Source organism: Chaetodon auriga, chromosome 11 (genome assembly GCF_051107435.1).
Source record: "Chaetodon auriga isolate fChaAug3 chromosome 11, fChaAug3.hap1, whole genome shotgun sequence".
NCBI classification, from domain to species: domain Eukaryota; kingdom Metazoa; phylum Chordata; class Actinopteri; order Chaetodontiformes; family Chaetodontidae; genus Chaetodon; species Chaetodon auriga.
Window position 1 is genome coordinate 12,936,202 of NC_135084.1, and position 25,429 is coordinate 12,961,630.

Below are 25,429 nucleotides of genomic sequence, written 5' to 3' on the forward strand. Positions count from 1 at the left end.
GTAGCGATACGTAACATAATGGTGACACACTGTCCGTGACACTGATTTGATGATCAAATACAATGATATCATCTGTATATTGTACCTGCAAAAGTGTGTGTTCATGCAGGAGTAAAAACTATGTGCACAACACAAGAGTGTTTAATAATGCTTATACATAACTGCATTGTGATTATGTCGACACAGCGTTTATGTTGTAACTATACACCCTTTCACATTCACACCCATGAGCAGTTAGCAGTATCCAATCCAAGCTTCCGTCCTCAGGTTTCAGAGTCTTCTTGGACTATGGCTGAAACTCGTGGACACAGGAGGAACAGACATGAGCAGGGTTCAAACCAGGACCCTTAAAAGAAGCTATGCTAAGCTAACAGCAATGCTGCCCCATGCAGATGTCCAGTTTCATATGAAAATGTGAGTACCCAAATTATAACCAGCATTTGTGCAAGCCTGTATATTTCCATGCATTATAATAAATATGACTGTAGTACACATCTCTCATAGAAAGAGAAGACTCATAGAATATGTGTACATTTAATGCAAATAATACATGTTTACAAACTCAAAACTCACCACTCCAGGGACCAAGAATAGTGGGTGTAGTATGATGCAGATTGTAAAGCAAATCAGTGATATTGGACTTAACATGGCAATTAATGGGCTTATATATTAATACACATGACACAAACTGAACATATGCTCAGTGTTATAATCTTATATACCACAGTTACCACATGTCCTTAAGTACATATATAAATACATACAGAGTAATTCATATTTGGTTACTGCTTGCAAATGCTGCTTGATGGAATAACATAATTATCATTATGCATAATAATACTACACAATTCAACAAATGGTATATAAGAATAACCATATACAAACATTCCAGCAATTTATATGTATGCTAACATGTAACAATTGTACATTTTTACCTGTAAAATTTATTTTGACACATGCAATGTATGGTCTGTTGCTTTGCTGCATATATGGACATATCTTGACATTCACAAGACATATGGCTGTTGCATATGGTGCAGAGTGACCCTTTTTAAAATTGCAAATAAAACAGTTTTTCTCCTCACACTTTGCTTTCCTGAGTTTTCATCTGACTGAAGAGGGAGGGGAAAAAAGCTCTAAATGATATTGGTTCATCCAAAAATTACATAACCCATGGTGGATTATGATTAGAGGTGGTTTCTGTTTTTCTCCCTCATCCTGAAAGTGTCTGTTTACAGCATCTGCCTCATTTGAAGGCCTGTCGGTACAACAGGGTCCATTTCACAGGGATGCTAAGCCTGTACAGCAAAATATACGTCAACTATATCAGGCACGTTGCAATAATAGTATAGTAGAAACATTGTAGGCCTTTCAGATAATGAAAATGCAATATTCCCTATAAACTACCACACAGGACTGTTGACATTCTCAGAATACACACATTAGTCTTAGTACTATTGTTCTTAGTATTGCAGCATTATCCTTTCGGGCAGCAGACTTTGCAGCAGATTACTGCGATGCTCAGATCAATCTGCTGACTCTCCCTGCCCCTGTTAGGAAAAAAAAAAAATTAAATAAATAAAACTTGCGTCTCTGCTGAGTCATGCATTGTCTCACAACAATGATATCAATAGTCTGGGCTGTCTACTTTGAACCTATGCGCTTCTCCGCGGTTTGCCCTGCGATGCTTCACGTATGTCAGTCAGCGTCTTTATTCTCATCTTGAGCTGTGAGCGACACATCGGCAGGAGCGGAGCCAGCTGTCTGAGGCTGCGGGATCTGTCCTACATCTCGCCTTATGATGATTGCTGCGGCGTTTTTGGTCCTCTTAAGGCCGTACAGTATTCAATGTGTGCTGCTATTACTGTTGCTTTTGCTCGGGACTATAGCGACGATTTTGTTTTTCTGCTGCTGGCATCGCAGGCTTCGTAATGGAAAACATCCAATAAAATCTGTGCTGTCCGGACGCACCAAGAGCCGCGGTGAGTATAGCGCAGGCCAGCCGCATCTCCGCATCCCCACGGCTCACGTTTGTACTCCGCATGTTCTGAACGTTTTCATATATGTGTGTTTAATCTGTTCTAGCAGGCAGTAGAGGCAGTAGCCTGTCCACATCTGCAGTATGGGCTGTGGGAGAAATCAAACACACGCTCATGTAGGCGTAATAAGTGTGAAGGCACTGATGATGTGTTATTAGACTGTAGTGTTAAATATCTAAGTTATTGGTGATGAAATATCGATAGTTGATATCTAACATGTCATGCTTTATCGTAAATGCTAGATCATACTGCCTCATTCTAACATCTGTTATCTGTCCTGTAGTTGGCCTCCGATCACATCATTTTCGATCAGAGGTAGGATGAACTTTTTTCATTATGGGGTTAGAGTCAGTCCTCTAATGTCTAACAGCTGGAGGGAAGCAAGAGTTCAGTGTGTAAAAGCCTTCTTGTGCTTTTTGATGTTTTCCATGATAATATCAGACATGCTTCACCCAAAAGCCTGTTTCTTTGGACTTTTACAGAACTGCATGACTATTTTAAGGACCATGATGTGCGCAATGCGCATGTGTTATTAATAAATAATGGAGGTGATTTTGCAGTTTCATTCTCTGAGGAGGGTTGAAACAGTTTACGGTATATTCTTCACATCAAACTGTGGTGTTAATAAGCCGGTAGAAACCCACTCTATTTAAAGATGCGTAAGGTACATTTGCCATCATGTTTGATGCTTAAATGCGTCAAGTAGCGCTTCAGTCGATCTGCTTCCGTTTTACGCACTTCTCACACTTTCAAAATAAAACTACGAAATTGTAAAATAATGTAGAAACAACAAAAATACATGAAAACAGACTCGAACAACAACCAAATTGTCATGTTACCATTAAACTTTTTGAAAGCTATCTTTGTATATATGATTTCAGTGTTATATTCATTGATTTCTGTTATTTCATTGAAACTGTAAGTAGTCTAATTGTAGCACATTTCAGTAACCTTTTTTGTAAACCCCTTGTTTATTGAAAGTTCTGTTTGGGCCCATCTGTTTTATTGCTATAGATTACATTTAATTTAATACGCTGATGTTTAAAATGAAGCTTTTTAATTTCGAAAAGCTTCAAAGCTTGCCTTCCTGTGCAGGTTATGTTATTGAACCACAGGGCACTGAATCTGGATCAGTGCTGTAGCTGGTAGGGATTCAGTTTCATATTCAAGGACACAACAAGTCAGCGGCTGAGCTTTAATGTAGGAGAACAGCCACTGGTCATTACCTTCAAACATATATAGCAGTTGTTAAAGAAAAACTCAGAGAGGGTTTGGCGAAGCTGTTACAGTGAAGTCTTTGCTGTTGTCCTGTAGTGATAGGACTGCTGTGTCATCTTTCTCTCACACCTCTGACTCTGAAATCTAGGTCATACACCACAGTGGTACCTCCCTAGCTTGGTACCCACATCACAGTTACTCATATTATGATGCCATCTTTTAATTTCTCTTGCTTACTCTGCTGGAAGTATAATCTGTTGTCAGCTTGACAGTTGTCCGTGTTTCCCAGGGCTTCAGGCACAGTCCACGACACGCAAGAAGGAGCATACATGCTCGAGTGACGGAGGAAAAGCCCAATCTGGTGGAGATTCCAGAGAGCGAACCGGATTCATCATCGAGTCTAAGAAAACGCAAAGTGAAGAAGAGAGTCCTGCCAGAGTTTTACCAGTCTGTACAAGTCACCCCCACACGCAAACCTGTAGGTACCTCCCTTAAACTGTAACCATGATTAATACTGATACTTTTTTTTTTTTGGCTTGCTCCCCTCCACAGCGACATCAATGTGCCTTTGAACCTGGTAAGGATTCAGTAACTTGCTCAAGGACATAGGAAAATGTTTGTCCACAGCTCTTGACCGAGGGTCCTTTGTAGGTCCTATGAAATGAAACTTTGTGCTGTTACATCATATCCATGTGTGTATTGTTTATTTATTGATAATAAGATGACAAATGTGGATAAAAAAACCATTTTCACATGTAATCATAGTCAATCTCTTCAAATATATGAAACCTGCAGGGTTAACACAAAATAATATAAGGACTTAAAGGGACCTTTAAAGGCGGATTGTATATATCCTAACAAAGCATAAACAATTAAACACTTCTCCATTAGATTATCAAAATGAGCAAATTATACCACAAATTTGGCTAATATAAAGTTCTACGTTCAAATTGGGCTGCCATGTGTCTTTACAGCAGTATGCAGTTTCCAAAGGTGTTGCAGCCATACATTAAGAAAAATGTTACGAATATATGAACAGATCATTTCTCTCATTTATAAATCATTCCCGTGTGCATCAGTCGCACTAGTTGGCCATTACCTGAGGGGCTTCACAAACATGTTATGGTGTCAACTCTGGACTGTTTTTTTCTCCAGTTTGAATTTCTAATGTCAATCCTCCATTTGAACAGATTCTGCGATATTTGCTCATCTTGCCTTCGTTTGTTGTCATCTGTGTTGACATGCCGGTACGTGTCCTCTCTAATCCAAGTCTGTTAACTATTTACCCAAGTTGGCATGGGAACATAATATGTATCCTGATATGGATCAGCAGTTTTTAGCTTTTAATTTCATATCTTTTGTTACCCTGTGAAGTAGCTGTGCTGCTTCCAAACAACAGTGAACTCTCCAACCTTCAATGCTTTTATCACTTTCAGATAGTGCAGTTGAAAAGTACAGTGAGGACAGAGGCTGTGTAACACCTGACTCATATATTGATCCTTTTCTTCCTGGAAGGGAGCATATGACTACTGGAACACAGAGCTGAGGAGACACAGGGCCTCGGCTGGAAACATACTTACAGGAACATAAAGTACATTGGACCCCTTTGGTTTGTTTCTGGCTTTCTTAATGCTCTGCTGATCTAATCTGAGAATATGTTTCTCTTCCTCCAGAGAAAAGAATTCAGAGCCCATATTCACAAAATCACCAAGTCTGTGGGTGTTTGAATGTGTCTGATTTTAAATGTCATTCACTGTATCCAGAATATTAAATGGGTTCTAGCTGTTCCTGCTGTATGAAATGCTACAAGACTCACCATGACAGTGATGTTTGAACTGACTGTGTTTAACGGAACCTACTGATCTACGTGTCGCTGATGCAACCTCCTGCTTCCACGAGTTGTGTTGTAATGCTGTCGATAACAGACACAGTTTTGTGCTTTTTCTTATTGCCATTTTCAGCAAGTATAATTTGATCAGAGCCAGCTATCATGAAAGAGTCATATCAGTATGTCTCAGCTGCTTCGGATACCTCTAAATCAAATATCTTGTTGCTGTGGCTAAAACAAAATCCACTTACTGTTTCAAATGATATTGTATATTTGTTGTGCAGGTGAAATGCTGAACCTGGCAGTGAGCAGAAGATAAACCATCCTGTGTTTTCCAGCATTGTTATTGTGATAATACAAAAGCAGGCGATTTTCTTATATTACTTTAACCACATGAAAAACAGTAATTTAGAGATTTATGGAATCAGGAGAACTCCGAGAGGTGCCGCAAATGAGCAGACTTGAATATATAATAGTCCTGTGTAAACGAGTGCAGGCCTAGATCAGCCCACCATGCATCATTCATGATGTATTTGCATGTGTAGCCTACACTAAACTGTGCAAAATGAATAATCCAGAATGGTCGCCTTGTCTAGGTCAAACCATATTTGTGTGTGTTTTTAACTGATAATCTCTTTAATGGACCCTGACCAGTGTAAGATATTCCATTCACAGCAGGCCAAGCTATCACAGACCTGGGGGGTTTTTTTGTTTTTTTTTTTGTATGTACACCACTAAAACTGAGTGTGTAACACTAACATGGGAATGTAAAAGCATTTGGCTCCACACTTTGAAAATCTGAGCTCAGTGCCCACACGAACCCGGTCATGAATGGAAAACTCTATAAATGCATCTGGACCCTTGTGCTCCTCTTTCACTGTTATTGAATAGAGCCTGCACATTTAGCAGTAGTCCATTTAAAGTATCCTGGCAGGGCTTGATCAGAATCTTTTCGTTTTTTCCACTGATGGTTACTCTGAAGCCACTGCAGTCTAATAGCCGATGATGATGATGTCCTTATGTGCATTTCTTTAACGGTAACAGCAAAGAATATAAGGTATTAACAATGAGGAATTTTGAACACTCCCTAATGGAGGAGAGGATAAGCTTTGTTTTAAGTGATGGAGATGGGCCTCTAATCTTTCAGCTGTTTTTATCCCTGTACAGTTTGCTCCTTATATGAAAGAAAGTGAAAGTCTGACTCAGGAGAACATCCACCTTTTCCTACAGCAGCGCAACTTATAATTATTTCATCGTAAGGAGTACCTCGAATCATAGTTTTTTTTTTTTCCCCTTTTAGTGGATTTATGAATAAGCAGAAAGCCGATAAAAACTGCAACACTAAGCTGCCTTTTCAGCACTGAGTTTTATCCTGATGAAAAGCGACGCAATGATGAAAAAGCTGCTAATATTAACAGTGTGTTGCTTTTATCAGCTCCGCAGACTTGACAGTGACCCAGCGCCGAGAACAGATTCTCACTACTACTGCTATTTAAAGACCAGAAGTAAATTGCTCTCCTCCTGCAGAAACACTGCCAGAAGCTCTCACGTTTCACACATTTTCATTTCATGCTGTGACTCCAGGTTTAAAACGTAATAATATCGAGACAAGCTTGACTGCAGACACATAATGCTCTTCAGGATCATAGCAGTCTGCTTCCCCTTCAGCTACTGTTTCATCATTAAGCAACTGCTGTGCATCAGACAGGTATTTTTGCGCCCCACCCCTCCTTTTCTTCATCAGAATGTGTTTGGATCTGCTCTGTTGCTCAATTTCAGGCGTGTCAGGGTGCAGCAGAAGGTCATTCATTCAGGATTTTCTCTCTGAGTGACTGTGCCATTTTAGTGATTACATTGATAGAGTTAAATGTCAACAAAGATTTTAAAAAGAATAAGAAATCAGAGGTAATCCCCCAAAAAGATGCAGTTAATGGTACAATAGCTTTTTTTTTTTTTTTTTTTTTTTTAAATCATATTTTCTGGTGAAATAGGCTTAACAGAGTTTAAATGTCAACCTGGCTAAACCTGCTTAAATCAAGTGCAATCCCTTTTTTGTGCTCTCCATCCTCTCAGGTAATTAGCTCAACCGTACCCTCTGTGGATAACACCCCATCTCCAGTGTAGACTGTTATGTCATCGCGCCCAGAGTACTCTCAGGGCGAATAATGTGCATCTGCTGTGAAGCCTGTGGTAGCCGTCGTCCTCTCATTACCCTCGCTTTTGGTGTATTTGTAGCCACCCGGCACCTTTGTGCGGGGATGGCGCTCTAACACCGCCGTCGCTGCTGGAGTCGGCTTGTTGTTGGCTGCCGGGTATGACGCGCAGACACATGCAGTCTGCTCTCCCATCACGGTCCAGCTCTGCCTCGACAGCACACACCGTACCATCCCTACAGCCCTCCGGAGATCTGACATCACCCCACATCCTCGGTGCTCAGATAAGGGACGAACTCGTGGCCGGAGCATCCCTCAAAGGGCGTGGCACCCTTTGATACTGACGCACGGAATGTGTGATTGAAGGCTGGAAGCTAATAACGCGCATAAAAAAGGATTGTTTTTTTCTTCCAGCTGACAGGTCTCCATGTATACAGTGGTAAGTCTTATTGTTGACCTGGCGGGGGAGCCAGATGCTATTGATTTCACATTGGGTTTATTTGGCTCAATCTTTTATTGTTATGGATGTTTGCGAGCTGGCGGCTCGTGTCACGGCGAGTCCGCACACCTAACATGCGCTCACATTACGCACTTTGACCCGCGATGATGAGAAATTAGTGTATTTTATTCCTGCGCTGTGTGAAGCCAAGTCGAGCGTTGTTGATTTTTTTTTTTTTTCCTTGATCCCCGTTTTCTTTTGTCTCACAGAGCTCCAGTTCGGGGAACCCTTCCCTGCACGGCTCCATGTCTTCCTCGGCAGATTTCTCAGACGAGGATGATTACAGTGTGCGATCTGGGTCGGCATCACCGGCACCCGGGGACACCTTACCCTGGAACCTGCCCAGACACGAGCGGTCCAAGAGGAAAATCCATGGAGGATCCGTGTTGGATCCGGCGGAGAGAGCCGTGCTCAGGATCGCAGGTGAGGGGCAGCCTCCTTGTTGTCCAGCTACCGGATAGTAATGTACTGTAGGCAGAAAAATAACTGGCGAATATGATGCGATATATGCGGTGCCTATGGCGGCTGGTATGAGCTCTAGATCTTTGTTCAGATGTATTTTTTCGTGGTTTGCCCACTTTTGTTTGGGGTCATAATCAGGCGCTGTTGTGATGTGTATTTGTGTACCATGTGATGGTATTCTGGACATGATCCCTTAAAATAGGGTTAATACTAGACATGGAGCGAATTTTTAGAAAACCAGCTTTTATTTTCATCAAACCAGCAGCAGGTCAAAGGTACGTTTATAACGTGCCATTGGTTTTCTTTTATATCATTGTTTGTTGAGATAGAAGCGTACGAGGAAGCACCTGCGCAAAAGTTGATAAGGAAAGTAGATTGAAAAGGTCTGAATCCTCATGGACTCTGGTTTGTGTCTGACTTCATCACATACTTGGGTGACGAAAGTTTTACAGCACTTACGCTAAGTGTTTTATAATGATACTTTGACGGTGTTTGACCTCGTACAAATCCATGTCAGGGATTCAATGTAGCAGGTCTCAATGGAGTTTTCCCGTAAAGTTGCACCTGCGCGACACTGGTGCCAGCTGACCGGCCTCTGGCAGCAAAGACACAAAGATGATTTCAAACAGCAGTGTGGTAAATCTGACTTAAATTATTTGACAGTCTTCGACAGGTGGGGGACAACAATGAAAAAGAAAGTGGTGCGTGTTGCGAGCCGGTGCAGAGACGCCTGACGAGGAAAAGCTTTTATTATTACACACTGTAAAAAATGAACACTTCATTCAGTCTGGTTTTGACATCTTATTTTACCTGCTGGTGAGACTTTTAGCAAATCGGCTGACGCAGGAGGAGGTTTAACCTTTTGTTTTAATAAAGTCAAATAAAAAATTTCTTCTAATTTCTCATAAGACTCCGCATTGGATCAGCGGGGTTGTTAAGTCGGACACTTCTTGCAGCGCAGCGCGTCCGGCCGTCTCTCCTATCAATCCAGCGAACTCCAGAGAGGAAGTGTCGCCTATTGGACAGACCACAGACAAGGGCGGGATGTAGGGCGTTTCCTTTAGTGCAACAACAGCGCCGATCACTCTCGAGTCCCCGGCACATACACACACACATGCACACAAACACACACACACACACATGCACGCACATGCACGCACACACACGCTGTGTCCCTGTCCGCCGCTGGTGAATGTCCAGTTTGAGGAGTCCGGGTTATGGCTCAGTACGCACCGCAGGCTAATGCGCTCTCGGACGAACAGGAATACCTCCAGGCCTATGAGGATGTTTTGGAGAAATATAAAGGTAGGATCAGCGCTGATTGGATGTTCTTTTAGGCTTTGGGACGATTATGAAATTGCGGTTGCTGCTTGACAGTTCAATAAATGTCAGCCTGCCCCCTCTGTCTCTCTCTCTGGTGACTGGCTGGTCTTACAGTCTTTATCCCTGCAGTGGAAAAGTGGGAATATTTCCTGCATGACATCACATTCAGGCTGAATTTTGGTAGCCCAGACAAAGGGTTTATTATGAGCTTTTTTATGATCTCAGTTGATTATTAGATTAGAGGATTATTTCTGTTGTTTAGCTGTTAAATGGGAATATTTCTGTGGGAATATGTCTGGAGAAACATTTCAAGCCTGATGATTACAGCATCTACATTGTTCATTGTCAAACTGAAAGATCCACACAGAGAAATCAAGCGTGTTATTTGAGTGAATCATACTGTCACTATGTAAGTGACATGTTTGTATATTTTTAGGGGGATCACTCATAGGAATATCACTGAGCGAATAATGCTCATGTGACCTACGTGGTGTCTGAAGGCAGAGAGGACAATGACATAGCAGGGTGAGGCGTTAGCTCATAGCTCATGTCACTCCATGTAGCTGCTCCTTTTGGGTCTATCTCATTAATTGGAGCAAATCCATCATCGCAGAAGAGCTCTGTGTTATTCAGTGTCTCTTTGACAGCTAGCTGCACATGCAGTCCGAGGCCAGGCCTGTGGAGGTCTGGTGGAGCTGAATTCAAACTGACAGCAGCGCCTTTAACCCTTTGTGTTTCCTCCCCGCACGAGGACCCAAAGTAAAACAATAAGCACCATGTATTGTGCAGTGTTGTGCTGAACGCTTGCCGCGAGCGTGTTCTCTCAGCTGTTTGAGTATGGCAGCCAGCAGGGCCAGTCAGCTGTGGTATAAAGCTTAAAACGCCCTGACTGGACCCTAATGGGATCATATGATGTGGCATCATTAGGAATCTGTAGCTGTTGTCTGCAGGCAGAGGAGCTGTGACACACAATGAGCTTACTCATTTCTCATGTTTTCTTCCAACACTAACTAGCTTTCTGCTGTTAGTTTTTATATGATACATATTGATCTTTGGAGGGTATTCGACTCCCTGTCAGTTGTTGCATGAACGATGAACTCGTCAAAGAAGGGTAAGGCATTTTTTTGTGTGTTTTATTGATAATAAGAGGAAATTCCAAAGTTTATGGTGGGGTTGTAGCATCACAATAATGCTATTGATTTATAGTCTGGATCTAAGCGTTTTGTCGCATCAACCTGTTCTTATATGTGAAACTGACTGAATTTAGTGTAGTTTTCTTCTCTTCTCAATACTCCTCTGCTCACAAATGTGTGGTTATTGTTTGATCCTGAGAAACTTGAGATCAGCCGGTGGGCTAATCATTACTTCTAGCAAACTCACCTACAACCCTGTTTCCACCCGCTTTGTTTACATCCATCTCTTTGTGGCAGAAAAAGCTTTGACTGTTGAACCAGAAAGAATTTAGCAACATTTATTTACTAGAGGTTGGTTCAGGAGAGAGACAGCAGCCTGTAGCTGTAAACATCATCAATTCATCCTTCATCCATTCATCCTGGGGACTGCTTGTGTCCGAGAAGTGAGGAGTGAGAGGAGGACAGCTTACACAGAAATCAAATAAGATATGATTTAATGTGAGAGGAAAGCTTTAAAAAGTTGGTTTGTAAAAGTTATTAAATGTAGAAGTTATTGTGTACAATACTGCAGTAAGCAGTATAATGATTAGGTTGAAAAATGTATCTTTAAATCAGTGTAAAACACTTTTGTCCTCAATGTGAATTTGTCTTACCAGTCATGAAAAATGGCTTTGAACTGTATTTGTGCTTCTCCACAGATCAGACAGTTTTCTATCGGCCTCTGGTGCTGTGAAAGTGCTGTTTTTATCGTTACTCAAGTCTTATCTGCAGTTGATGGGATCACCCGGAGCCACAAGCTTCCCTCCATGTGATTCGTGGAGTATCAATGGGAGACGTTTTCATAGCAAAATCATAAACAGTAACCAAACAAACACAACCAAACAGACCCTTAAACAGCCGGTGGGCCACGGATAAAGAAGCAGAGAGATTTGTTTTTGTCTCCCAACATCAAGATGTGGGATTGGATCATTTTCATAATTAGCTGTAGAAGTTTAGGCTAATGTACTGTGACCTATTGTTATCTGCGCTGTTGGGTTTATGTTGACGTGGGTGCTTGTCACTGCTCATCAGACACCCTCAGAGATCAGCTGTCAGGTCCAGAGAAGGATAAAAGAATGGAGGAAATCGCTGCACGGGCCTCATCGTAGTGAGCGCCATGCGATGTGTCACAAATATCAGAATCAAAGAAACGCTCCGTGAACTTCTGAACTGTGCTTGACAGAAACGTGAGTTTAGGATTTTTGCTGACTCAGCATAACAGCCACCACTGACTGGGAGTGTGTGTGCAGCTCTTATTGCTCCGGCTGTAAGAACGGCACCCTAATTAGGTATTAGAGCTAATAGTACGCTGAATAGAGGAATTCCTTTGGGTCAGACTGAAATTCAATGCAAGCTTCGACAAAGACTGTAAACTTGAGGAGTGAGTTAAACACACGGTTTCTTAGACACAAAGAACAGCTAATGGCACTGGGCAGTGGCTGTGCAGGATCACGCTGTTCTCGCAGAGCCTGCTCGGTAGGCCGTCAGCGTGAAGGGGCCATTAGAGTTTCCAAACGGTTGATCATCCTCTGACATCAGGAAAGATTTAATGGATTAGACATTTGGTGGTTCAATCAGCTCTTGGTGCGGTTCATTTTGTTTTTAAGATGCCATATGGCACAAATGGATTGATTAGATTGAGTGTAAAGTGTATTTATAGAGCTGAACCCAAATAAACATGTTTGATTTATGAGGCAGCCCTACAGATTATACCCAGAAAATCTGAATTCAAGCTGGAGAAACATTTTATTCTGATTTTTTTTTACCTGCTTTTCTATGTTAATGCTCAGATATTTTTGTCCACCAGCCTTAAGGAACACTTCTGTGACAGGAATAACTGTAACTAAAGCTCAATCTGTGAGTACACAGTAGCTTATCGCCCAAAAATCTGCTCTCCTCAGTAACACTAACATGAAAACATTCACAAAGCTCATTTCCTGAGTGTGATATGATAACAGGAAATGATAGATATGATCCTTTCATCAGTGCAGAGCTGCCTTGAATAAAGTTCAGTGTTTCAGTGAGTGTGAGCTGATTCAGACGCACACACAGTGCACTGACTGTTTGAGGTTTTGTTTCTTTAAGGAGAGTCAAGTGTTAGCTGACAGACATGTGGAGCATGTCGGATGTCGGCTCTGTAAGTTGTGTGTTACACAGCAGGAGGGTGTGGTCAGTCAGTGTCTGCCTAATGTGTCTGTCTGTGAATCACTGCATTATGACTTCATCTCTCATTACAGGAAGGACTTCTGTAGATCCATACAGGGAACGTATGATAATTAAAATTTTGGTGTACGTTATCTTACGTTATCACACACAGCGACGAGTGAGAGAGCATTGTGTGTTTTTGCACAGTCACTGCCTTTGTCCGTCCTCCTGGGCCGTGCCCAGCCCAACCCCTCTGCTCTATGTCGACAGCCCACTCATCACATTCAGATGGCCCTGGTGGCCCACACACACAGCGGGCTGCCTCTATGGAGACTGTCTGCGATCGTACAAAAGACACTTTGTTGTTACGGGAGCAGCATCCAAGTTCCACAGACTTGTTCATGTGTCGACTTGATGGCGGTGACACTCCTTTTTTTTTTGGCTTTTCATTGAGATTTAAACACGAAGAAGCCACTCTCTCTGAAAGTGGTCTCTACCCACCTAACTCAGCCTACAGATTAACATTCCTTACCGAATATTGTGCATGCACAGTTGGTGCCCGGAGCCTCCCAAAAACACCCACCAACTTATATTGTCCACGAACAATAGGAACATGCTTCATAGGTTTAAAATAAACGTAGGGGTCACTTCAGGTCGCTTAATCGCGGTCAAAGAATACACAAACATGAAGCTTTGGCTTGTCGTGTTTGCGGGGTAATTGGAACGAACCAATTTAAACTAACATGCAGTGGATTTGGTTTGAACAAATATGATTTAGATAGTAATCACAAGGCGATCAGATTATCAAGGGTCATTTCACAGCTACAGCACCTCGGCCAAAATCCTAAATGCTAATGGCCGAGTAAGTGCATTAGATTTTTGGATCAGTATCCAGCTGCAGCTCAGTGCTCCGATGTTTCACAATAACGTTGAGCTGTGAGCGCTTTGAATGCTTGTGGCTTCATTTGACAGTTTTCACCCGGATGTTTTCTCGGATTAGTGTGTCAGTTTAAATCTGTGGAGAAATGAGGCATGTCATGTCTGATTGTTTTGTCGTATGAATAACAATAAACTTTACAAAGTGCTTTATATGTAAATGATAAAACATTTCAGGATTGAGTCGAGTGAAGTCAGACACTTAAAATAATACACAATTAAAAGGAATAAAATATCCAACAGTAACGATAAGAACAGTAATAACAAAGAGAAGACATGCTAGAAATAATTAAAGGCTGTTTTTTAAAATGAAAATGAAAATAAAGTGGTTTATAGTGATGTCAGTGATTCTGCTTTTTCTCCATCAGTTTCACTTAATGTTAAATACGCGTACACTCTACCTTCTTATGCTGAAACATAATATTGCTCATGTGGCCAAGCCCCTCATTGATCTAATCAATAGACTTCATTTAAAGTGGGCAGCGTAATCCAAACCAGCAGAGCTCTCAGAAAGCTTTTTAACTGCTCCAGCGGCCTTTGGCTACAGAGCTACATCTCTGTTTTACTTCAGCTTTCATCATGTTCTCGTCTTATGTTTGTCATTTGGAGGCATTCATGCGTTTTTCTTGTGGAGAACATTTGATTCACGTTCTTCACATATTGTGTCTGAAGTTATAGGAACTCTAACTTTAATGCAGCCCCGTGCAGTTGCACTGTGAGTGTGTGTGACGGCAGCTCACTGTTGTATTTCTGAATGTTGTATTGATATGCTGTCATGGTGATGGGAAGACCAGCATGACCGAGTCTCATTCCTCCGCTTTGCTTAGCTCCTCTGGCATGAGATCATCATGTGCGCCTCCGTCCCACCCCTGACTCACTCTCTGTGGCTCTTCCTCTCTCGCTCCAGCTGCACCACCCTTCTCTCCTGAATGCAGCAGATGCTGGGAAATAATCCCGCTCTACCAGGAGGAAACAGCTTTCCTTTCTCCGCTGCTTCATAGGTGGCCAAGAAATGAGCAGTTCCATCTGTTTTTGTGTTGACTGAAGCTATTGTTTTAAAGTCATGACTAGTACTCTGGAGAAGCGTCTGATATCAGATGTAACTTGAAAGAATGGGCATCAGAAGTCTGAGGGTGATTTGGTCGTATCATCAGAATTAATGGAAAAATCTGAGATGATGAGAGGAAAAGCACAACGTTTGCGAATGCCTCCATACAGAAGAGTCGCTAAGTGGTTCGATGAGTGTGAAAATGATGTGAATCATACACTATGGCCCTCAAAATCACCGGATCTAAACCCAGTTGAGAGCGTGTTAGACAGCGCTCTCCACCACCACCGCCACCAACACACCACGCTGCTGAAGAGCTAAAAAGAGGAGCACCAAAGCTGTTCTGATGCGTTTTGGTGACCCAACACTTTATTAAATCACACCATTTTGTGTTTTCCTTTAATTTGTTGGGCTTTGTTGCCCGTTGTACATTGTGAGTAATACTGTAAGAACATTATCATGCTGTTAGTGATGATGGTTGTTGGCTGTTTCCAGTTGATCATGTGACTGTCATCAATGTTTAGTGAGGTTCTGAATTTAAGATGCTTCCGCTTTGATTGAAGCTTCGCCTGAAAAATGTGAATTCCTAAAACTAGCCCCTCTTAGTAGCTGTTAGCTCATTTAATTTGCATATGTTAGAGAGTTGAACTAATCCAAATTAATTCAGCACGTCTGAAAAGTGTAACTTTATCGAGGAGGATGTTTAAAAAAACCTTTACTTCATTTTCTCTATATTCAAAGGAGGGATTAAAGGCTGAAACGTGTGTTTTCTGTTTGGTAGCGCTAAGCAATCATTACCGCTGTGTTTTTCCCAGACAAAAATCTGTTAATGTGTAGTCACAATTGTGTACATGTGGTACAGCTAAGAATGTACACAGGATTACTTGAAGTTGTAAGTCTTGAAAAGGATTCTACATAATCTGAGCGAGAGGCTGGGGAGGAAAACCGATTTCCTCACATGCACAAATACTCACTCGGATGTGGCGGCTGCAGCTGTTGCACACATGGAGTTTAGTATTGGCGTGTTAGCAAATGTGTGTGTGCCTTCAGGTTTGTAAGTGTGTCTATATTTCCCATCAGCTGTCGTTAATGCTTCCTCCTTTCCTCTCTTTGACTTTGCTGAGTGCCTTTAGAGGTGGTACCTCCTGCCTAAAGGCGCTTTGCCAGCTTCACCTCCATCCTCCATTTGCATGTCATCAGGGGTCTTACAATATTTCAGCTTCACTAAAAGGGATATTGAGTGTTTCAGCTCAAAAAACCTGAAATGTAATATCACAAATGTCAGTAATAACATATATGTTGCCTACTTCCTCAGTAGCACTTTGCAGAAATGAGCTGTAGACGTGATGATAATAACCTCTGCTCAGCTCCTCAGACGTTGTCGCCTTTTCCTCGGTTTCTCCGCTGCTTTGTCTTAACCTGGAGACTGAAGAAAAGAGCGTCTGAAAGGGCTGCTTTGAAGGCTTGGCAACCTGTTTCAGTTACTGAGCTGTTCCAGTCACATATTTCACATGCTGCCCTGCCCTGCAGAGACGACTGACTGTAGTTTTCTCACCTACAAAGAATGACAAAAATGCACCTTCAAGCATCTCCCCCTCATTGCTGCACTGGGGTTTTTTTTGTTTATCATCTATCAGATACCATGTTAACAACATGGTCATTAAAGTGCAGTGAAGGAAGATAGCCATTTTGTGCTGAGTCACCCCTGTGGGCCTAATGGGCGATGTACATTCAACCCTTAAAAAGCACCAGTGTGACCAGTCTGACAGGGATAAACTGTTCAGTATTAGCATTGTAGTCCGCTGGTTTGTCAGTGGGTCTGCCATTTCAGTTCACTTTCCATACAACACCATCACCAGGTCAATATTATAATTTGTCCGATTATTACCAAATACCGGCTAAACTATACCCTCAGCTGTACTTTGTGTTTACTGCTAATTAGCAAATGTTTACATGCTAACAGGCTATGCACAGATGATGACCATGGCAAACCTGATACCTGCTAAACATCTGCCTCATGTCACTGTGAGCATGTTAGCATGCTGACGTTAGCATTGAGCTCAGCGCCAGCACGGCTGCAGACTTAAGCCTTGTAACAAAACATAATTTGAGTTTTAAATGAAAAAGGCTTGTGACGCAACAAAGTTTAGACATAGACCCACTTAAAGTAAACTTAATTGAGCAATTTCACAAAAACTTTAAGAGTAAGCGTCTTTTTTGTCCTGCTGAAGCATTGCGAGGGTCTTGAGTAATCTTTGGGGTGTGGGAAACTTTTCCAGTTTGAATACTCCATATTAATATTAATAAACATTTCGGCAGTGCGGGAGAGTCACGTCAGTGATGGTTTTCATTGATTCTTCTCCTGTTTTAGAATAAAGTGATAAGATGTTAACTGAGATAATGTAAACCTGTGTTTTGAAATCTCCGCAATGCAACAAGCAGCCTTGTACTCAGAACAAAGCTAAGGCACACATGCCTTTGTTTACTGAGCTGGCTGTGACACAAGAGATGTGAAATGAGAGCTGTTGAACAAGAATGTTTAGCGAGTCCTTGTCACAGGCTGCAAGGTTGAGGGCTTTTCAGTTTAGTCTTTATGTCTGCTTTGATTTCCCTCCCATACGAGGTCAAGAGGATTACTGGATTTTGATTGCGAGGACTTTTTGACTCTGCTCTGCTCAGAATGGGAGGATATTTTAGGCTTCCTGACGTAACAAGATGCCAAAGGGTGTCACCGGCCCCCCTGTGCCAGGCATTCTGGGGAAAACAACAATTTCTCCGTTCTCCTGCTCAAAGAAGCGTGAGAAAATCTACTAATGAAAGATCAGCGTGAGGTGCTGCAGACTGTTCGGCTGCTGGGTGCATTTGCAAAAGCATGGTTGTGTGTTTTGGGACGCAGTATTCATACAGACACACAACAGGTCTCGTGTTAAATCTGTAGCTTTTGAGTGTGTAAATTCAATTCTGGCCTCACATATCCTAACATCTGATAAGGGTTCCCTTGGGGGGTGGGTGAATCACATTCACAAATACATGAAAGTCAACTTTACCACTAATTCAGCTCTACCACAAGCATTTACTTTAGTCATCTTTGTTGTGTGTAAGGAAATGAGGGACGTCACCTAAGTGGCTGAGATTATGTGGCCTGCAGTTGCAGGGGCAGCATGGTTTAGAGTTATAGCTATTTATAGCCATGCACATGTGCTTTGCTGAGGTCTACAAATAAGTGTCTCAGGAGCTCTGTGACTGTGTGTTTGAATGCTGTGGTGGCCAGCACTGGCTCAGGCTGTAGACCTGCTACACACAGGCCACAGAACGGCGTGCACATCTTCAGCTTTCACGCAACACTGGCCACCGTGTGTGAGGAGTAAGTGTTGTTTACTGTCATTGTTAAGAGAAGCAGTGCACTCGAGTATGCTCATTTACTCGGCGAACAATTGCAGAAGGCTGTACTGTAAATAGCAATTACCACTTAATTACCACCAGTTTAACTTCCTATCATCGTATCAATTTGCACCTCTGGAGGAGACTTTCATGGCCAGTTTTTCGAGACAGAAGCCAAAGTTTGAAATGCCAGGAAGTCCAGATGTAATGTGAGAGGCAGGTGGCAAGTCAGGCTTTGGTGATCCTTCAAACATCAACCAATCAAAGTCAAAGTTCACAAGCTGTTGGTTGACTCATTTCCAAGCTGCTTCCAACTACCTGAATTTGAAGTGAGAATATTGAAATAAAGTTTGTGTGTTATTCTTTAATGCTTTAAGCAAAATGGTCAATCTGAATGTGTTTTCAGCACAGTCACATACTGTATGTAGCTCTAATAAACATCACACATTGACTGTCACCAAGGGCAACACGATGTTCATGTTTTTATTAGCTACATTTCCACTGAGTATCATACCAGAGCCAAAAAAAGTTAGTCACTCTGTCACTGTTTAATTTGCACCTCAGCAGTTCTGTCCTCTAAACAATGAGATAAGACACTGAGACAGCTTTGAAGCTATCAGTAAAATACATGCCTATATGATCGCCTGTAATGTTGTACTTTAGCAGTTTTACATTGCTAAAAAAACATCTGATTTATGTGAAATGGATAAAAGGCATTAAAGTGCAAGTAGTATAATCACAGAATTCATGAGATGAAATGAGAAGAATGAGATTTTTTAAGAAGATAAAGTTGTCGAACATCAGGAGAATGACTGTATGATGACAGTAATCTGACACTGTGTCGTTGTTATTGCGACAGGGACCGAACTGGTTTGTTTTCTCTCTGATATCAGATCTTAAATGATCTTTTCTCCTGCTTTCATGTGACCTAATCATGTATGACTGCTTCTTTAAAGAGTTTTGGTTTTGGACAGATTCCAAACCAGAGTTCATGCTCACTTTTTATTCTCATAAGATCCTCCAGAGGGCACCATACTATTAAACACCGCTGGATTTTTTTGGGGAAGCACAAGAACAGAAATAACTTATCTCATATATTCAAAGCTGCTCCATAGTTCTGCTTATGTTTATTCGGCTGGAATCGAAGCATTTTAACACAGTGTTCACACCATCTGTCCGTTACTGATGCTGATCTGAGTCTATTAAGCTTGTCTTACTGTTTATTGTTATCAGCTATCTGTGCCACGTGCTAAGTTCAGTAGTCTGTAGTATTTGCTGTCTGATAGCTGGTTCAGCTGCTGTCCTTTGCTTGGAGCTGCAGAGTTTCCTGGTATACTTGCTCAGCCAATCTATATTAATGAGTGTCTCTCCAGTGGTTTATATATTATGCAGCAAAGAGCTTAGATATGGGCATTAGGAACCAAATTGGTGTCCTACTGCAGCCTGCACTGCTTTATTTCTCAGCTGTGGAGTCAGAGGGACAGACACATCGGCAGTGACACAGCAGCACTGCTGGCGAATGTCTCTCACTGCTTCACATTTTCAGTATGAAGACACACTGCTGTCCTTATTTCATAGAATTCTTTTCGTCATAGTCTGATGTGACAAACTGATGTGTTGCTTCCTTTATCTGATGTTTGGCTTCATGTCAGACCGTGATCTAGATGTATGGAACATCACACGAAGGAATTGTCAGACCAGCCCACTTTCCAATTCTCAGCAGCTTTTACACATGCACTATTTTTAGATGAACTAAATGTAGGAATCTGCAGAGAGTACAGTCACAGGGCTCTTAAGGTACCACCGTTTATCGTCAACCAAAGCCTCAAGTATGTCAGAATGTCAGCTTTCTATGCCATGAAAGTCGAACGCATGGAACATAATGTCATTAAGAGCTGAAATAATGTAATGTCATAATAATCTGTTCAGCTTACATGCATATTATGTACACTGAGAGCAGTTTGTCCTTTATTATGACAGAATGGCGAGAGGATGCTACTGTAACCTTGAACCTTAATTTAAAGAGTGCGTCATTAAAGTTCCATATCTGAGGACAAGACCACTTTCATTTTCTACAATTGTCTTATGTAACTGCTGTGCTCTGTATAAAAAGAAAACACATGTAAACTGCTCCTATAAACTCTGAATTTCACAACTTCCACATAAAGATAGCTCGTCCTTTTTGCTATCTTTCCTGTCGTATCATGACATGGGTGTTCATTTTTATGTCTGGATGTGTTCTCAGTTGTTTCTGCTGATGAAAACATTGTGGTGAGTCTTGGCAGCTGCAGAATAGCGCAGTGATTATCTGAAAACCTTTACACCCTTCAAAGTTAAGGTCCATGTTGAACATGTTTATATTGCTCAAGAGTTATTCGCTAAGATGTTTGCAATAATACGCTTGCTGTGATCAGAAATGCTGGGACAATGCTCTTAAATTGCTGCGTAAATAAACTGACTGTATCCTGCTGTAGTAGGCTGGAACCATCTGGAAACATCTTGACAAGGAACCGTTCTTCTTCTTTTTTCTTTTTTCAACTAAGAAACACTGATTTGTTCTGTGGTTTGGAGCGCTGCTGCTAGATAAATACTAAACCGCGTGGAAACTCAAAATAGTGAGCAGCCATGGAAAACCTGACAGGACTCGCTCTGGATGCTTGATGAGAAAGGGAGTCACTGCTGCCCTAGAGGCTGGTAGGCAGGCAGGCAGGCAGGCAGGCAAGAAGAGGGAGACTGTTACCACTTCTTCAGTCGCTTATCCACATGGCGTCCGTCTACCTGAACCACGACCCTGTCGACATCCCTCACGAGCTAGAGCAGAGGATGAAGTACCTGCTTAAGAGCGAGAGGGAGCAGAGAGCTCACCTGGTAACTCTCATGTGCTGCATGGGTCAGTATAAATCTCACTGCTTCATGTCATTTCCTTCAAAGATTAGTCATGTCTGTGCTTGCTCGTTACTAATAGTGGGTAAGATATCCTTGAGCAAAACATATTTTGTAATCTGCACTGAGGATTATAAAAGGGAGGAGGCTATCTGTGTTGTTAGTCCTGTGGTCAAAGTTCAGGGAAATACATTGGAATGGAGCAGTGGAGTGAACGTGACCTCGACGGCAGGTCGTTGTTCACGTTATTGATTGTACGTGTGAGTTTTTTGGTGATCGCTGAGGATCGTTCAGAGGAGTTGTGTCTGGCAGAGCGGGAGACGTGGAAGCAGTTAAATGAGTCACGGCTGTGGTGACTGGCCTGAATCCCGCTCTGCTCTGACAGGGGATAGAGCACAATCTTCAAGAAAAGTACAGCCACGAAAAGTACAAGTTGTACACAAGCGTGATGACACAAGTGCAGTTTATCCTTTTCTTCATTATACGACTGCTGCTACGAGAAAGGAGCTGATTTTGGAAAATGTATATAATCAGTTCCCTTTCCCTTTTTAATTGCATCTGGTTTCACGTATGTCACTGACTGCAGGAAGTCTCGTTGCTATGGTGACGGGAAACAAAAAAACATAATGTGGTCAAGAGAGTGCAGGAGAGAGTGATGTAATTTCAGCCTCCAGGAAATGACATCCCTCTTTTTAGCCACTGGGACCTTTGGTCTTCATATTTTCATCACTTTCATTGAAAGTATAAATCCAGAAATAACTTTGCACATTGATTCTGTCCAACAGGACGCAAACGCTTAAGACACGCAAATGAGCTGCTAAATGATTCAAGATTTAAACGAGTTAACGTTAAACATAATAAAACCAGGCTGCATGTCAGGCGTATACACAAAGCAGAATTACATGTAGGTTGTCTAATGATGGCCTTCTTTAAAAGAGATTTGTGTTGCCCAAACACTTCCATGATGGTTGCTTTGTAAGTCACAGGATGCCTTTTTCTTTTCTCTCTCTCTTCCACAGATGAACGAGACAGAGTGCAGAAGAAGACATTTACAAAATGGATAAATCAACATCTGCTGAAGGTGAGAACAAATGTGATGGCTGCGTGCCATTTTTCTGTTATCGCGTCATTTCTGTATGTGAAAACTGTTCATTCATCTACGTCCCATGTATTCATGTGGAAACTATATTCATTACAACAGGGGGAAGAGGGGAAACCCATTTTCTTCTCCACAGCAATCAGCAGACCATTTTCCTCCAACATAAACAATCCAGAAGAATTGGCAGTAATAACAATTACCACTCTTCATGTTAGGTCTAAACATGCTGACACTCCACCCAGATATTATTAAAGCTTGTTAAAAGTCATTTAGCATGACAGTTGCTGTTACACCGCTGCAGAAACACGTTGTGTTTTGTTGACTCAGGAATTTGAATCGCTTGCTGTGGCCTTTAATCTGTCTGTGGAATTTAATGAAACACTTCAGCCGACAGACAAGTTGTGGCATGTCTCCATTTATATGCCTTTGTAAAAATGAATTGCTACCTGGGGTTCATGTGTAATGCTTTACTTCATGTGGTTCATGCATCAGTGGTGCATGGATCACTACTGTCGCTAGAAGTCACGCTCATTTCTGTTAATGAAGACATAAACGTGTCATATATAAATTTAGGGGAATTCATTCATTCATTCATCGCTTCACTGTTGTTAAAATGCATGAATAGAACATGACAGTGTGAGTTACTCATTACCAATTCTGTGCTTTGGAAAATGGTCAGCAGCGATGACATGCATAAATTTACAGTGGTTAGTGTCTAGACGGTAGTTTTGGTTGGTTGGTTGGTCCCCCTTTTTCATCCAGACTGAAACAACTGTTGGATGGATTTCCATTTAAGTTGTGCACAGGCATCCATTTTTCTGCTGTGTGTGGTGATGCCTCTTCAGCAGCAGGTCAGAGGTTCGATTTGTCTGTCTCGACAACAAATGGATGGATTGACGTCTCAACAACTGCTGGATACTTCTCTTGTAATTTGGTGCAAATGTTTTTTTCCCCCATCAGAATGAATTGCAATAAATTTGATGATCCCGAGACCTTTCAGAGTCACCATCACAACACAATTACTAAATTACAAAATTAAAGATTCTGAGCTATGCTTTGTGTTTAGTGCTAAGTTGCAAATGCTAGCATGCTAACGCACTACACGAAGATTGTAAATACGGTAAACATTAGCATGTTAGCATTGTAATTGTGAGCACGTTAGTATCCTGATGTTAGCATTTAGCTCAACAGTACAGCCTCACGGAGCTGCTAGTGTGGGTTTAGACTCTTGATCTGGTGTCATTTGATAAGCTAAAACAAAACCTGTAGTCATGTCACTCAACTGCTAAAACTGCTGCTAACACAGCTGTTCGGAGGCTACATTCTCCCCTCCCCCCTCCTTGGTGTTGATCTTAAGCCTGTCATGAAGGATCAATTGAGGGGTCCTGCCAATTGGATCAGTCCTCACTTGATGGGGATGGGTCTTCACATGGATCACTGCTGATGAAATGACTTTATGTTCATCTGTGTGTGATGTTTTCAAACAGCAATTTATTTATTATTTCCAGTGCAAAAATCATTAGAAGGATGCATGTGGCTCTCAGGAGCTGCTGAATAATTGTTTAAACCTGTTGAACTTGAGTTAATGGTTTGTGGGCACATTTGCATTTCATTTCATGTTATGACAGCCAGATTTCAGCAGGCCTCACCCATGGTCCATGAGAATTCAGAGGTGCTGAGTAATAGTTGGGGATCTGCTTTGCTGACCCAATAACATAAGGGTGCAGGTCTATTTTGGCTCCACAGCTGTGGCTGCTATCTGGGATTACAGTGCTGAAAGCCCTGTGTGAAAGCAGGTCAGAGCGGGCAGCAGGGTGATTTCAGAGGGGTGGTATTTAGGACAGGAAGGAGAGATGGGCCTGCTGGAAGGTGACAGCCTCGGTCCAGAGTTGTTAAGTGCCTCGCTCAAGTGCCTAGACAAGGTGGCACAGCGATGCCCTGCTCAAGTGTGGAGATGCAGCAATCCACTTTTTTCAGTTTGGATCTGATGTCAATACCTGAATTTGGATTTCTGCTCATTTTTGTTTAATTATTGACATTATCATCATTGTTATTATTGGTGTTGTTGTTGGTTGCTCACATTTTGCTTTCCTCATCACGTCTGTAGGTACGGAAGCATATAAATGACCTGTACGAAGACCTACGAGATGGACATAACCTGATTTCACTGCTGGAGGTTTTGTCTGGAGACACATTGGTGAGTTAAAGTTTTTACTGTTATTTTAGTTTTCATGGCCTGTAAGTTATGAAACACTGATGATGTTCTGGTAAATGTGGAATTGGGAGGTTTTCGTGATCCTCCTGAGTTCTGAGTTAGTTTCCTGTAAGATCAGTCTTATGAAATCATGAAGCATTCAGATTGTTATAAGACACCAGTAGGGAAAGACAAAAGTCCCCTCTCCTTCCCATAGAGCAGTCTGTCACACCTTTGCATGACTGATGCAGTCGCTCTTCCTCCTCTCGCTTGTGTAACTGATAGTGGGAGGGAATCCTGGGACTTGGTGGTCTGTAATCAGATCTGCTGTGATTCTGCATACACAAAAAAACCTCATACGGTCACATTTTTTGTGAATTGTATGCAGGTTTCAAACATATCAAAGGACTCTTTTTTGGTTTCTTTTCCTCATCCTTTCTGGGTTATCTATGAAACTGACTGATGTGCTCTCAGGCGATTAGTTGTGCTGTGCTACTAGCTTTAGCTGTAAGTAATAAATAGGGTGTTTTTTTCTGGATGCAGGCACTTTGTGCCACAGTAGTAGTAGTTCAATCAAGTAGCGACGTACTTGATTGACTTAAATACGTTGATTACCTGCAAAAGATTGTTGTCTTTCAGTCTACAAAATGTAAGCATATCAAGGAAAAGCTGGCAAGTAGGAAACTAGTTCTCTGGTTAGAGTTTCCAGCAAGTTCTCGGCAGGTGATACTCAGTCTTTAACAAAGTTTAACTTGCTAACTTGCCTTTTTAACGCACTAACTGCCCAGCGGTTCCTCTATTTTTTATTCTTTGTTTGGATCCCCAGTGGCTTCCACAGAGTGGCCACTAGTCTTCCTGAGATCCACACAAATGCACCAATAAGAATGAACAACAATTTAAAATCACACGCCATCAATAAAACCAGAGAGGGCAAATCAAGCCAAATTCAAAGGTCAGGATATCAGTGAAATGACTTCAGACAATAGAAGCTATCAATTAAAATGAAGTTGTCACAGATCGATAGCGACAAAAAATGAAAATGATAAGAA

The 25,429-nt window shown here is 41.8% G+C and overlaps 1 protein-coding gene across 6 annotated transcripts in view; it reads left to right on the forward strand.

Moving 5' to 3' along the window:
• The first annotated feature begins 1,632 nt into the window (after window positions 1–1,632).
• dst (dystonin) overlaps window positions 1,633–25,429 on the forward strand; it is a 99,704-nt gene continuing 75,907 nt past the window's right edge. Inside the window, exons 1-6 of one of the 6 annotated variants that reach the window (XM_076742787.1) lie at window positions 1,633–1,982; window positions 2,323–2,354; window positions 3,547–3,735; window positions 7,947–8,160; window positions 22,107–22,168; window positions 24,294–24,383. In XM_076742787.1, coding sequence (XP_076598902.1) covers window positions 1,799–1,982; window positions 2,323–2,354; window positions 3,547–3,735; window positions 7,947–8,160; window positions 22,107–22,168; window positions 24,294–24,383 — 771 coding nt within the window. In that variant the 5' untranslated portion in view covers window positions 1,633–1,798. Of the gene's footprint in view, window positions 1,983–2,322; window positions 2,355–3,546; window positions 3,736–6,982; window positions 7,678–7,946; window positions 8,161–22,106; window positions 22,169–24,293; window positions 24,384–25,429 lie in introns of those variants that run through there. The other 5 variants (XM_076742793.1, XM_076742788.1, XM_076742790.1 and 2 more) reach the window with 5 other exon arrangements.